At 37.3% G+C, this 13,473-nt stretch overlaps 1 protein-coding gene across 3 annotated transcripts in view; it reads left to right on the top strand.

Annotated features, from left to right (window-relative positions):
- The window catches only part of LOC139751459 (RING finger and transmembrane domain-containing protein 2), a 35,267-nt gene that overhangs the window by 12,858 nt on the left and 8,936 nt on the right, over positions 1-13,473 (top strand). For 2 of the 3 annotated variants that reach the window (XM_071666886.1, XM_071666887.1), the window contains exons 6-8: positions 2,460-2,613; positions 4,173-4,388; positions 4,582-9,810. In XM_071666886.1, coding sequence (XP_071522987.1) covers positions 2,460-2,613; positions 4,173-4,388; positions 4,582-4,815 — 604 coding nt within the window. In that variant the 3' untranslated portion in view covers positions 4,816-9,810. Of the gene's footprint in view, positions 1-2,459; positions 2,614-4,172; positions 4,389-4,581; positions 9,811-13,473 lie in introns of those variants that run through there. The other variant, XR_011713348.1, reaches the window with a different exon arrangement.

Here is a 13,473-nt window from a genome sequence, read left to right as displayed (position 1 = left end):
CATTTCCCGCGTTAGCGAGGTAGCGTTAAGAACAGAGGACTGGGCCTTTTTTGGAATATCCTCACCTGGCCCCACTCTGTTCCTTCTTTTGGAAAATTAAAAAAAAACGAGAGGGGAGGATTTCCAGCCCCCCGCTCCCATATATATATATATATATATATATATATATATATATATATATATATATATATATATATATCCCTGGGGATAGGGGACAAAGAATACTTCCCACGTATTCCCTGCGTGTCGTAAAAGGCGACTAAAAGGGGAGGGAGCGGGGGGCTGGAAATCCTCCCCTCTCGTTTTTTTTTTTTTTTTTTTTTTTTTTTTTTTTTTTTTTTTCCAAAAGAAGGAACAGAGAATTGGGCCAGGTGAGGGTATTCCCTCAAAGGCCCAGTCCTCTGTTCTTAACGCTACCTCGCTAATGCGGGAAATGGCGAACAGTTTGAAAGAAAGAAAGAAAATATATATATATATATATATATATATATATATATATATATATATATATATCTCAGAAGAGGAGGGAACAAGGAGAACAGGGAGACCTAATAGGACATGGAGGGTTGGAGTGAAAAAGATTTTGAGCAATCGGGGCCTAAATTGGAATCAATGTGCTGTCAGAGGGCTGAACCAGGGCATGTGAAGCATCTGGGGTAAACCATGTAAAGGTCCGTAGGGTTTGGTTATGGATAAGGAACTGTGGTTTTGATGCAGTACACATGACAGGTAGGGAATGGAGGTGAGTGAATACAGCCTTTCTTCATTTGTTCCTGGCGCAACCTCACTGAAGCAGGAAATGGCAATCAGGTATGAAAGAAAGAAGAAATGGCGTATGATAAAGTGAACTGAAAAACATTGTGAAAGGTGGTAGAAATTTATGATGTCCGAGGAAAGTAGATTGATGCAGTAAAATCTTTCCTCAATGTTGGTAAAGTATGAATGAAGGTGGATGGTTGATAAATTGAAAGTTTTGATATAGGAATAGAAGTGAGACAGGGATATAAGATGTCACCATTTCTCTTCAATGTACTTACATAAAGATGGGCAGGGCGAGAAAGATGAACAGAGGAATCAAAAGTTTAATTAGATAAGAAAGAATGGTTCTTGGAGACTAACTTATTTGCAGATGATTTATGGATACAAAGGAATTCAAAAAGAGGCAGACCAGTGCATCCTTCTGAGGCTGTATGTGATAGTGGATTAGTGTAGTATAAGTTAGAAGATATTAATTTTACTGTTTATTATACTTGATCGCTGTTTCCTGTGTCAGTGGGGTAGCTCCAAGAAACAGATGAAGAAAGAGCCCTCCACTCATATATGCACATATATACATACATACACATACAAATACATACATATACACATCAACATATACATACATATACATATATATATACATATATACACATGTGCATATTCATACTTGCTTGGAGAGTGTGAAGAGAAATGACAGGTGTTGACTGAGTTTTATCCTGTAAAAAGAAAGTAAAATTAAGTTACTAGTTTTTGATAGAAGGAAGATGAGTCATGGTAGACTTTGTGCTGTAATGCCTTGCAGAATAAATGAAAATCATGAGATGGTTAGTGGACTGTTGCAGAGAGCTATGTGTTCTCCAAGCATGGCAAGGAAAGCTTTTTAGGGGAGGAGGGTGATTGGATCCTTGGGGAGAATTACAAAAGGGAAAGTTAGGACCTTGATAAGAAAAACATTGAGTCACAGCATAGATTAAAATCTCTTATTTCTGGGTTTGAAACATGAACATAGAATGGAACAGTCATTTCTAGGATACAGTTTCCAGATATGAGCTATTTCAGATGCATATTGTGTTAGCAGATAGCATATAACATGAGTGATATGTACATCTAGAATGTCACAGTAAAAGACAGTGGATGCGTTGTTACCTTAAAGTGGTTTGGTCGCTAGGAGAGAATGTGTAATAGTCAGAAGAAAATAGAGTGCTCTTCTTTTAGTTCTTTGGAGAGAGTACGTGATGATAATTGGTAGTATACTGAATGTTGATCTTTTCGTGAAAATATATGCTGAGAGCAAATTGCACTTTTTGCCCTTTAGCTTTATGAAAATTTCTCAGAATGTTCCATTTTTTAAAGGTTTCAGAATGTTATGTCATCTGAAAGGTAGATTTTGAACATTTAATCCACAGATAAGTTACTGTTAAGATTTTAATATTAGAGTGTCTGATATTTTGATAAACAAGGCCTTAAAAGTATTTATGAGATAGTACTATTTATTGCTTTTAAACTTGGGCAAGAAAATCTTTTTCTTCAAGAGAAGCTTTGGAATAGACAGAACAGTACATCTGCTTTATTCAAGAGACTGGAGATTTAAGGGTTGGTCTTGTGTAATTTCTTATAAGATTCTTCAGACTTTTTCTCTTAATTCAAGTAGATGCAAGCACAATTATTTCTGTATTGACACTCGTAAATTTTTTTTCTAGTGTTCTACTGATCCCTCCTGACCATGAGGGATTTGGAGTATTGGACCTCATGTGGATTGTCATTGTGTCGGACTATGTACTGAAATTAGTGACAGTGTTGGTGAAGACAATCATCACACTTATGCCGCACTCTCTCATGCACTACCAGAATAGGGTATGATGATGATGTGTAATGTATTAGCAGATTTTAATGGTAGTGAATGAAAATGTTAGGGAAGTTTCCATCTCTTAATATAATTTTCATTGGCTTCCATTTTGGTGGTAAATACACCCAATTATGTAAACTGTAGTAACTGAACAGGGGTATGTAGCAAGCACAGTATGGTAGCTTACTGCTTTGTCGTTTAACTTCACGTTTTCCCATGTGTAAGTTCTTGGGACAAAGAGAAAAAAGTAAGAGGTGGATGGAATACTTTGTGGATATGTTCAGTGTCCCTAGGGATATGGAATGGTAGTAGGGGGGGAAGGATTTGTTCCTTTCTGTATTATCACTTCACTGAAATAGTCTTGATGTTACTCATTCAAAAGGCTCCTGAACCCCAAGGCTGCACTACTTCTGGTAGGAGGGAATTGTAGAGCCTCCTGGGGTGTATAATGCTTTGACGAGACTGTATTCCCATAGATACAGCCTTGATAGAGGTGACTTCACTTGCTATGTAATCACAAGCAGATGGAAGCCAGTAATGCCAGAGCTTTCCTTTCACAGGAGCTTTCATCAGGATGGTTATACTTGTTGCAAAAATTTTAACATGAACTTTAGAATGGAGATTTTAACATAAGACAGAATGAGACAAGTCTTTCTTTTTTACAGTACCTTTGAATGAATTACTTAAATTTGTGAAATACCTGAGGGAGGGTATGTCCACCACAGCCATTTATTCAAATGGAGGCATTCTTTATTACATTAGAAGTTTATCAGATTGTGATGATGAAGAATATTGATTTCGAATGTGAGACTATAATGGAAATGCTGATACTGTTGGAGAGATCAGTTTAAGGGACTGTCATTGCTGCCATATGTTTAGCTCCCATTTTTTATCATCTCTAAAATGAAATTGGACAAAAGACTGGAAACTTACAGTGCCAAAATATTAAATATGCCTGTTATTTGTAGTCTCATTTACACACATATAGGATAGGAAACCTTACATACCATTCATTTTATTCTCAATTTACATATAGTATGACGGAAAGAACCGAATGTCCCACCCTAACTAGAATTCTTATGTTTTCACGATGCTTGTTAATCAAGTCTGTAAGTAAGACTTGCATATTTATTTGCCCTTTCACCCTTTTGTAAAGCATAGTTTTATGAGAAGTATCCTGACTTCATATGAAAAGCCTTAGTCCCAGAATGATTCATTGATTTTTTTCTTGGTCTACCTTTCTCTCTCACGTTCAAACTAATTATCTTTTTCAACAGCATTGTGCTAATCTAATGTGCATTATACATGGAAATAGTTAAGCTAGAAATTACACCAACATGTATCACTCATTTGTATGGTTACTTTCGTAATATAGTTAATTTGTCAGTATTAGAATTATTTCCATTATGTAAGGGTCTTCCTCACCTTTGATGATTGTCTAATAGGAATATGATATACATCCAGCTATACCCTGATTGTGTTGTAGCATTAATTACTGTAAGATTATTCTGTGTATTGATGATTCAAAGTAGGGATTGTACACTATTCATGAATATGTTTTCTACAGGGCAAATACTTTTTGGTGGTAGAGATGGGGTCACAACTGTATCGAACCTTGGCACCTATCCAACCATGGCTGTCCTACCTCCTTGATGGGTATGTTGGGCCACGAAAAGTACTTGGGGTTTTCCTGTCTGCTGCTTACATGGTTTGTAAGGGTCCTGATATTGTAAACAAAATGAAGAGCTTTCAAGCTGCTGTGGTCAAGTTTATTCATAGTGTGGTAAGTGGACATTTCTCCTTTCATGTTGACTTGTATCATACTTATAGTGTAAAAGTTAGACTGAAGATAGATTGTAATTCTGATCATGTAGAGCTTTCATGTGCATAGATACATTTTTTGTTGTCCTTATAATGGCAAATAAAGTATGAACCAATGATTCTTACTGTGAGGGAAGTACTCTATATCTTTACAGAATTATGGTTGCACCCCGAGCAAATCTCAGTTGGAGGATGCTGGAGGTCTTTGTCCAATCTGTCATGATGATTTCCTTCTGCCAACAATGTTAAGGTGTAAGCACATATTTTGTGAACAATGTGTAGTTACTTGGTTTGATCGAGAGCGAACATGCCCATTGTGCAGAACACAGGTGGCAGATGATCCAGCCTGGAGAGATGGTGGCACATCACATTTTCTTCAGCTTTATTGATGGAAAAGCTTCACCTTTGATTGTTCTCCTGGACCTTGTAGATTCCTTTGGCTGGTAACCATAAGGAAATATGGAACTCAAAGTATCAGCAAGCTGAGGTAAAGTGATTGCAGTGGTTATACATTTCTTTTGAAATTATTTTAAGGTTTATATGTACAGACATACGTAAGTTTTTCTCAGGCCCTGATATTGATAGAGCTGAATTTAAATTATTGAGGAATACTGTAGTATCTGCTTGAAGCTGATAATTGATGATAGGGTCTCAAATCTTTTGACAAGATTGCATCAATAGTAGACAGTTTAAAACGCCACTTCCAACAGTACTTTCTTTATTTTTTTAAATTTGTAATTTAAGAAAGGAGTATCTCTCTAGTTTGATATATTATTTACTTGTTACATAAATTCTATGCTGCAGTTTCCATTGATAGTAAAGATAAATTACTTTTCCCTGTATTTCAAGCTTATGGAGCAGCTTATCATTTGGTTGATACAGATAAACCTGTACTGAAAACTTTATTGGCTCCAAGGCATAGAGCAAAACATTGTTGTGGGGACTAATTTCCTGTGAGAAATACTGTAAATAGGTTTGATATATAACTACAGCCCATTTTTGTGCAATAGAATGACAATAAGTAACATCAGCATAATGTACTTGTTTATCTTAGACATTGTTTGTGCTAAACAGTGTGCACCACTTGAATAACTTAAGTTATGATTGGTTACATTGATGAAGTTGAAGTCAACACACCCCTTAAACATCATACATTTCTCCACTAGCATTAGAAGGCTTATCAGACCCCAAAGGATAATCTTTATATCCTCAAACAGACTTTTAGCCTTCTGCTTAAGCAATAAACTCACAAATGTGGCACTGCGTTTATCCTTGATCCAAAATCTGGAGAAGCCTTTCCATTTCTGCCTTTAGAGGAACTCTACTGCTGCATTACTTTAGCATGAAGAAGGGAGATGCAATCTTTTTCACATTTTTTTTCTGCATCTTTTTGAGAATTGTCCATTTGTGTTAATTCAGCCATGACAACACTACAGACCTCAGATTGATGTCCAATTGCGTTAGTACACTTCCTTCCATTTCGACTTTCAGCTAGATTGTCCAGTTTTACTGTCAAGTGCATTATAGCAAATATTGTTGAGAAATATTGTTGAGCGCCAGTGAATGAGGGTATCAGTAGGAAAAGAGTGCTATAGTGAAACTGCGATGAAAAAAAACATTGCGAAGCAGGATGAAAGGAGGACATGAAACAGAAGTGACACTTTTACCTGATCTAGGAAAGAGAATGCTGATGAATGGCTAATTTGTGTTTCACAACTCTAAAGAAAAGTTTTGAATAAATATTTCGATTAGTATTTTTTTTTTTTCTTTTTTTTTTTCTAAAAGAAGGAACAGAGAAGGGGGCCAGGTGAGGATATTCCCTCAAAGGCCCAGTCCTCTGTTCTTAACGCTACCTCGCTAATGCGGGAAATGGCGAATAGTATGAAAGAAAAGAAAGATTTCTGTAATAGAGTTTGCAGTTAGTATTTCTGTAATAGAGTTTGCAGTTGAATGAAGAAAATGTTGTAATATTTTATTGTTTTTCTTTTATAGGTAAAAGATTAAGAAAATGAATGGCAGTAATTTTTGCTTTACTGTCATCCCTTACTACGATATGTTTAGAGGGATTAATTTTGCTTAATCGTAGAGTGAATCAGTTGGCCTCAGTAGTATCCTGGGTCCAGCTCGGGCTGTAGGGTAGAAGACTCCCAAAGACTTCTTCAGGTGCACACCAGGTATATCCATAGAAGTGCTCACATGGAATCATGGACTTATCTGTCCTTCTCTGGTTTTTCCATCCATACCCAAATACCATTTTGCTCTGCAGACATTTCTTTCCTTCTTACTGTTTCTGTTCTGCATTTTTTAGTTTTATATTTTGTCTGTCCTTTTGCTTTCCTTTGCATATATAAGGAGATGCATCTGTCATGCCTTTCACATGTTTGATATTTCTAAGCTTGACTGATAAGCCAAAAGTGCAATTCGTGTCTTGCTCAAATTTTGCATTGGCACACACAGTTAAACATACTTGATTTATATTGATTATATGAACGGCCATATATTCAAGTTACTGATTTCAAGGTCATGAAAAGCAATTTAAGCTTTTTGTGTTGATATTCACAGATATGTTGCATCAGAAATTATTTATGGTTATTACTACTTTTGGATTGTCTCATAAGAGACCAGGTTGTAAGGTGTTTCGTGCATCATGAAATGTCCTCATACAAGCATATCCTTAGCACCTTCACATGGAACAGAAGCTAAAGGTCATAATTTTTTTTATGATTCTGTCTAGTAAGGCTGAATGATAGGACTTAATGGTATAGGAATTAATTTACTTTATTTATAACCTGTGCTTCAGTGGCTGATCCTCAGATATGCAAGTAGCAGTATCATGCAAACTTAGGGTGATAACGGAATAACTGACAACCTATACACAGGTCATTTTGATTTGTGATTTGATCCTGTATGGCATATTTTTTGGCCTTATTCCCAGTCAGGGACTTTCACCTGAAGTTAGGTGGTCTTTTCTTATTGACAATTCTTTTTGCAAAACAGTGAAAGTATTCTGTTTTTGCCATAATTGCCACTTCCAACTTTGAAAATAGGATAGCTCATGTGGAATTATCCTCAAATGGTATCACTGAAGAGCACTACACTTGGCCGTAGAGAAATTTGAACTTTAGAGTGTATTATTGACCAAGAGATTATTTGTTGCCGGTTTGGCTACCATCTAATTAGTATTCTACTTGAACTCAGAAGATGCACATGGGAAGAGTAAGAATTGCCTCATGAAACTTTCATAAAGAGGGTAGAAGTGACTGTAGGTTTGCATAAGTATGTTAGTGAGAAAGAGAAACCCGTTTACCTTCGTTGGGCATCGCTAGGGAACCAAGACCGGTTGACAAATGGCTGCTAATGTAAAAATTGACAGAACCCAGTCCAGACACCTTTTGGTGCTGGCTTTAGAAAATTTGAGTTTAGGGAAGCAGATCAGATTCTGAGTGGCACAAAAACACATATTCATTGAAACAATCTTGCATTTGGAAATTATAATTTTTGCTGTCTCGCATATAGACTTTACAATGTACACTTAAATTTACACAGTTTCTAAGTGCAATCATATGTAAGAAAACATTGTCCAGCAGCAGTGCTTCACAAGTGAAAAATGAAGCCTTTAAAACTAGGTACTGTGTATTCACATACAACATAAAGGATACAAAAAAATTGGATAATTATATGATGGAAATTTTCTTCAGGCAAAAAGACATTGGTTTAATTTATATTTCACACTCATGCATATTTAGATATTCGATGAATGTAGTCATTCAGATACTGTGATAATAGCAGGCCATACAAATATGCTTTGGCTTTAGTAAAATGAATTAGATAACTGTTTTCCCGCATTAGTATTTTACTTCACATCTAAAGATGAATGTGAAGTAAAAAATGTACTTTAATATATTACTGAACTTTTTATGATAGGCAGTATTTATAATGTTTTTAATTACTTGCTGACTTTGAGTAGATGTAAGCAAAGTCTGATTTCTTGTAAATATCAATGCAAGTATGCCTTGAAACTTTACAAGATTTGTTCTATGTGAAATAATGTAAGTCAGTATTGTGAGCAGTGTTCGTCATATTTTATGTGTATCTTTCAGTTTCCTGTTGTTCCTCAGGTCTCACCAAACTACATTCCTCCCATAAGTAAATCCATGCATTTAGTAGTCCTTGGCATGGTGAGTAAGCTGGCAGACCTACTGACTGTGATGTTATAGATGCTCCAAATATGTGATATATATTGATCTGTGTTGAGTGTTGATGTAAAATGCATTTGCTATGACCATGCCTCTGTGATTTTGGCATGATAGGTATTTGACTACTTTACTGTAATATCTAGGTACAGGTTATTTAGGATATAGCTAGAGACTCAGGACTAGCCATTTACTCCAGCTGGTAAAGGTCTAGTAAATGATTCCTAGGAGGAACATAGAAAAAGATATGCACTAAGTATAAAAGTGCACTAAGTGATGGTTGAGTCGTCAGCATCACTGATTATTTGAGCTTGATCTCCTACTATGGCAATAGGCAAGCAGCTCCCATATTTTTGTTCTTACTATGGATACATAAGTACCAACATATGTTGGGTAGTAATTACCACACTGCTGTGGTAAGCCTGTCTAGCTGACCCAGTGTAAATGGTGCTGAGTCAGCTTTCATCTGAAGGATGTGTACCAGTTGCAAAAGTGCAGGATAGCCAAAGATGGCAATATGGTTGGACAACAATAACAACAACAAAGAAAAGCTTTGTCCAGACTGGGACTTAAAGAACTTTTTCATTTATCAGAAATATCTGTAGTTACATTTACTACTGAGTATTCTGCGTATCATAAACAGCTCTTGAAAGTAATAAAATGATACGCCAGGGACTTGATTTGTGTCGTATAGCTTACTGTGAAAAAAAAATTATTTTATGATATTAAGCAAAGTTAGTAGTATATAGTACTACATACATATACAGGTATGATTTTTTTCCCCCATGATGGGAGTGTCGCTTTATTGTTTTGTTTTTTGACAAGAACCAGCCCATGATAATTTTAATGCTGCTATTCCCCAGCTATTCCCTACAATGATAACAGAAAGAGGGAAATTTTGTCAACAGAATTTTATTAAACTTCTGTCTTGGAAATACTGCTGTACTTAAAGTATGGGTGTGAAAAGTTGAAGTACCCTTTACTGTATTTAAATACTGCTGTACTTAAAGTATGGGTGTGAAAAGTTGAAGTACCCTTTACTGTATTTTACACTTATTCAGCTGCTGCAAAGAGTCAGACCGAATCTTCTCAGCAGTAGTTCAAAGAACATCGTACTGAGCATAATTTTTCACCCATATATTCACCAGTTATTGTAATCTAATTTCAATGATATTAAATGTGTTAACATAGCACAATCTTTACATACCCTCAAAGTTAGTCACATGAATTTTGATTCATGAAAATATGTACATATGACTGTTTTTGATCTCTTCCTGACACACCTTTGCTGTAGCAGGAAATGGCTACAAGTATGAATAAAGTGCTTTATACCTGATTACCTCTTCTGCTTTAGTGAGGTAATGCCATGAACAAACAAACAGTGGCTTTATTTGCACACAGCCAATCTCCAGGTGTCATTTTATGTAAAGTACCCTATCAAGAGCCTGCTATGAACAGCCAAGCTCCACAGCTGCTTCATGGTTTACCTTAAGAGCTTCTTATACCCTGGTTCAGCCCATTGAGAGCATGTTGCTACCAGTATACCAAAACTATTTTGTGCACTATTCGGTGCACACTTTTCATCCTCCAAAATGTTCAAACCCCAGTACCCTGAAGCCTCTTTCCCTCCTTCTTTCCACCTCTTTCTTGTTTGAAGTCAATTCCTGATGAACACAGGATCAGTATCTAAAGAATGAACATTGCATTTGCGAGAAACAGTGTATTTCGTCAAGCTAGATATTTGGTGAGTGTTACGCACTTACCCTATCTTTTGGCAAAGTCTTGTCATAGGCACTTTGTTTGGTCTTTACCCATGCTCCATGCACTTCAGAAATATAGATGTTCTTAATCTCTCTTCACAGATCACTACATGCTGTATGCTCAGTTTCTCATTTCGGGAGGAGCTGAGTGAGTGCTCTCGCAGAGTTGATGCAGGGGATCAAATCTTGGTGCTTGATGATATGCAAGATCTAGGTGATGTGGCAACTGAGCTTATAGATAGGGGACTTGGGGTCCCATGTGTTTGTGAAAGTGATGAAAAGCTTTTCAAGTTGTGTACCAAAGGAAGAATGGTGATCAGGAATGTAGGTGTATACATATGTGAATGAGTTGAGCTGGGGTCATTGAATATTGCTGGATTATGTGGTAATTGACAGGTGAGCAAAGAAGAAATTGTTGAATGTGAATGTGTAGAGTTGGGCGACAGAGTGAGTATTTTTTTGTGGAGGTCTGTCCATGTATCTGCCCTAAATCTCTGATGCCTGTTCCCTCTGGGAACTCCTGTCAAAGGGGTGGCCAAAGCAAAAGTCTCCATTTATCCCTCCCTTGCATACAGTACCCATCCACTGAATTTCCCCATGTCACATGGTACTCCTCTCACACCACCCCCTTGAATTATACTATCATACACTTTCTTGTAAACAACCTATCTTGAATTCTTTCCATGTGCCCAAACCACCACAAAGTATTATGTTTCACCCACTTCACAGTTCATTCTCTTAGCATTACCTGCCATACCACATCTCATACACCCCCCCCCCTCCCTAATTTCTTTCTTCGTCCCATCTAGTCACACCACATGTTCCTCTCAAATAGCTCATTTCCACTGCCTGGATTCTTGACCAGTGACATTCTCTCTATGTCAATGTTTTTCAATGCATGGGTCAGGGTCAGAAGGACTATGCTGTCCCTTAATCCTTACACTTACGCTTCTGCCCTTCATTAATCTGCTAAGGGACCAAATGACTCTTTCTACCCAGTACTGCTTTCTCCCTTTATCTCTCCTTCCAGATCAACAAACTTACCCAAGAAAGCTCTTTGATAAATTCTCCCACCTCATCCAGTCTTTCTCCCCCATATCTGTAACACAGATTGGTACACTATTCTTTCATTCTATAGGGTTTTACTGAATCTTTATTTTCACTGTTTCCTTTCAAGTACCATTTCTTTACTTTCACTCACATTAACCTTTACTTGCCTATGCTTACACACATCATAAAATGCATTTACAACCTTCTGAAGCTCCTCTTCATTGTCAGCAACAACACATTATCAGCCACAAATAAGCTTGTCACTAAGTACCATACCTCACCACCACACTCCATCGTTGCATCCCATTACCTTAGGTTTGCTTATTAACTCTCTTATCACTCTGTACATATATATGTTAAAAAGTCACATAGCCCTGCCTCACACCCACATGTATACTGAAACTTTGCTCAACTCTCCTTTCACTCTTAACACAGGCATTTGCTGCTCTATAGAAGTCTTTCACATCATCCAATGACTTTTCTTAGCCCTCATATCCTTAACACATCCCATTAAGCATTCCACTCATCTTTATCAAATGCTTTCTCTCTCCAGATCAATAAATGCTGCATACAGCTTCTTACCTTTCGCTAGATACTATTCCAAAGTCATTTCCACCACAGAAAGTCTGAATTACGCATCTCTTACCTTTCCTAAATCCCTCTTGCAATAGGCCCTTGCATTTGTATCATTTACCTTCCATCTTATATACCAGTGCATATAAGAACTGCTGCCTCACCTTAACCCACATTCATCAGTTCGTCAAGATACTCTTTCTATCTAACTTTCATTTCCTCCATTTGATTGAGCAACTCCCCTTCTTGATTCATCCCATTAATATTTTCACTCTTACATTTACATCTTTCTTTTTCCACCTCCCACCGGTACAATTTCTTATTTTCCCTGACCTTTCACTCAACTTTTTTCCAAGGTGATTGTGAAAAGTTGTAGTTGGTTTAGGAAAAGAGGAAATGAAAGTGAAAGTATGTAAGCCTGAAAGAGTACCATTTGTTCATTATTAGTATTATATGAAGAATGGCTTAGGGGTAGTGGAATTTTTTGTATGGAAGCAGTGCTTTTATGTGTGTGGCATGCAGAAGGCAGGATATGGATATATGATAAGGTGTAGTGTGTTCTAATAAATCACTAGTGAAAGAGAAAAGGGTGTATTAATATCTACAAGAACAGACTAAAAACGAGTGGAAGAGTACAATAGAAAGTAGGAGGACAAGAGCAAGGGTCAGGGAAGCTGGAAAAGAGGACAAATGAGATTGTGTGAGAGAGTGCCAATGAACTTCTTAGAGAATTAAAAAATGTTTTGGAAGGAGGTGAATATTGAGTAGAGAACAAGAGAAAAAAAATTGGGGGTGACTGTAAGGAGAGCAGATGAGGAAGTGATGGAAAAGAAAACGTGAAGGAAGAGTTGGAGTGGGTATTTTGAAGGACTTCTGAACATGGATGGATTTAGGGGGCATGGGGAAGGAGGGCCATAGCCTCCTCATGAGATGAGAAGGTTCAGGTTAGATTCATGTCTCTCTGGGGTTAAGAGATTCGACTGAAGACTTATGCAGAGATGCAGACATCCTGTTGAGGATGAGCTATTGTTCCAATTGTGTAATTGATATGTTTATTTTAGTTCAGGTGGTAATAAGGTGCTCTGATGTGACTGAAGGGATTTCTGCCTTTGAGAGGACCTTCACACTTTGGTCTGCAGGAGGTTAGTGGAAGGTCATGAAGGAAGAGACTGAAGGAAGTTGGAGAAAGAGCTACTCCTTAGGGAGTCTGGAATTAGCCAGCCACACTGTGTCACTGTCGTGAAGAGTTGTGTCAAATATCTCTTGTGTAAGGATGCTTCCTGGGGACTGTCATACGCTTCGTTGCGTTCTTTTGCTTACTAATACTCTGCTGCGGGGGTGAGGTCTGGCAGTGGAATGATCAGGTCTCAGGCCATGTTGTGTGGGTGAGAGTGGGACATTTTTTCTCCTTGATTATGTCGTGGATCAGTTTTTATATTGAGTCTGGACACGAAGTGTTACAGAGCGGTAA

The sequence above is a fragment of the Panulirus ornatus genome, chromosome 11 (genome assembly GCF_036320965.1).
Source record: "Panulirus ornatus isolate Po-2019 chromosome 11, ASM3632096v1, whole genome shotgun sequence".
NCBI classification, from domain to species: Eukaryota; Metazoa; Arthropoda; class Malacostraca; order Decapoda; family Palinuridae; genus Panulirus; species Panulirus ornatus.
Note: the sequence above shows the minus strand (reverse complement) of the source record. Positions and strands in the feature narration are given on the sequence as shown.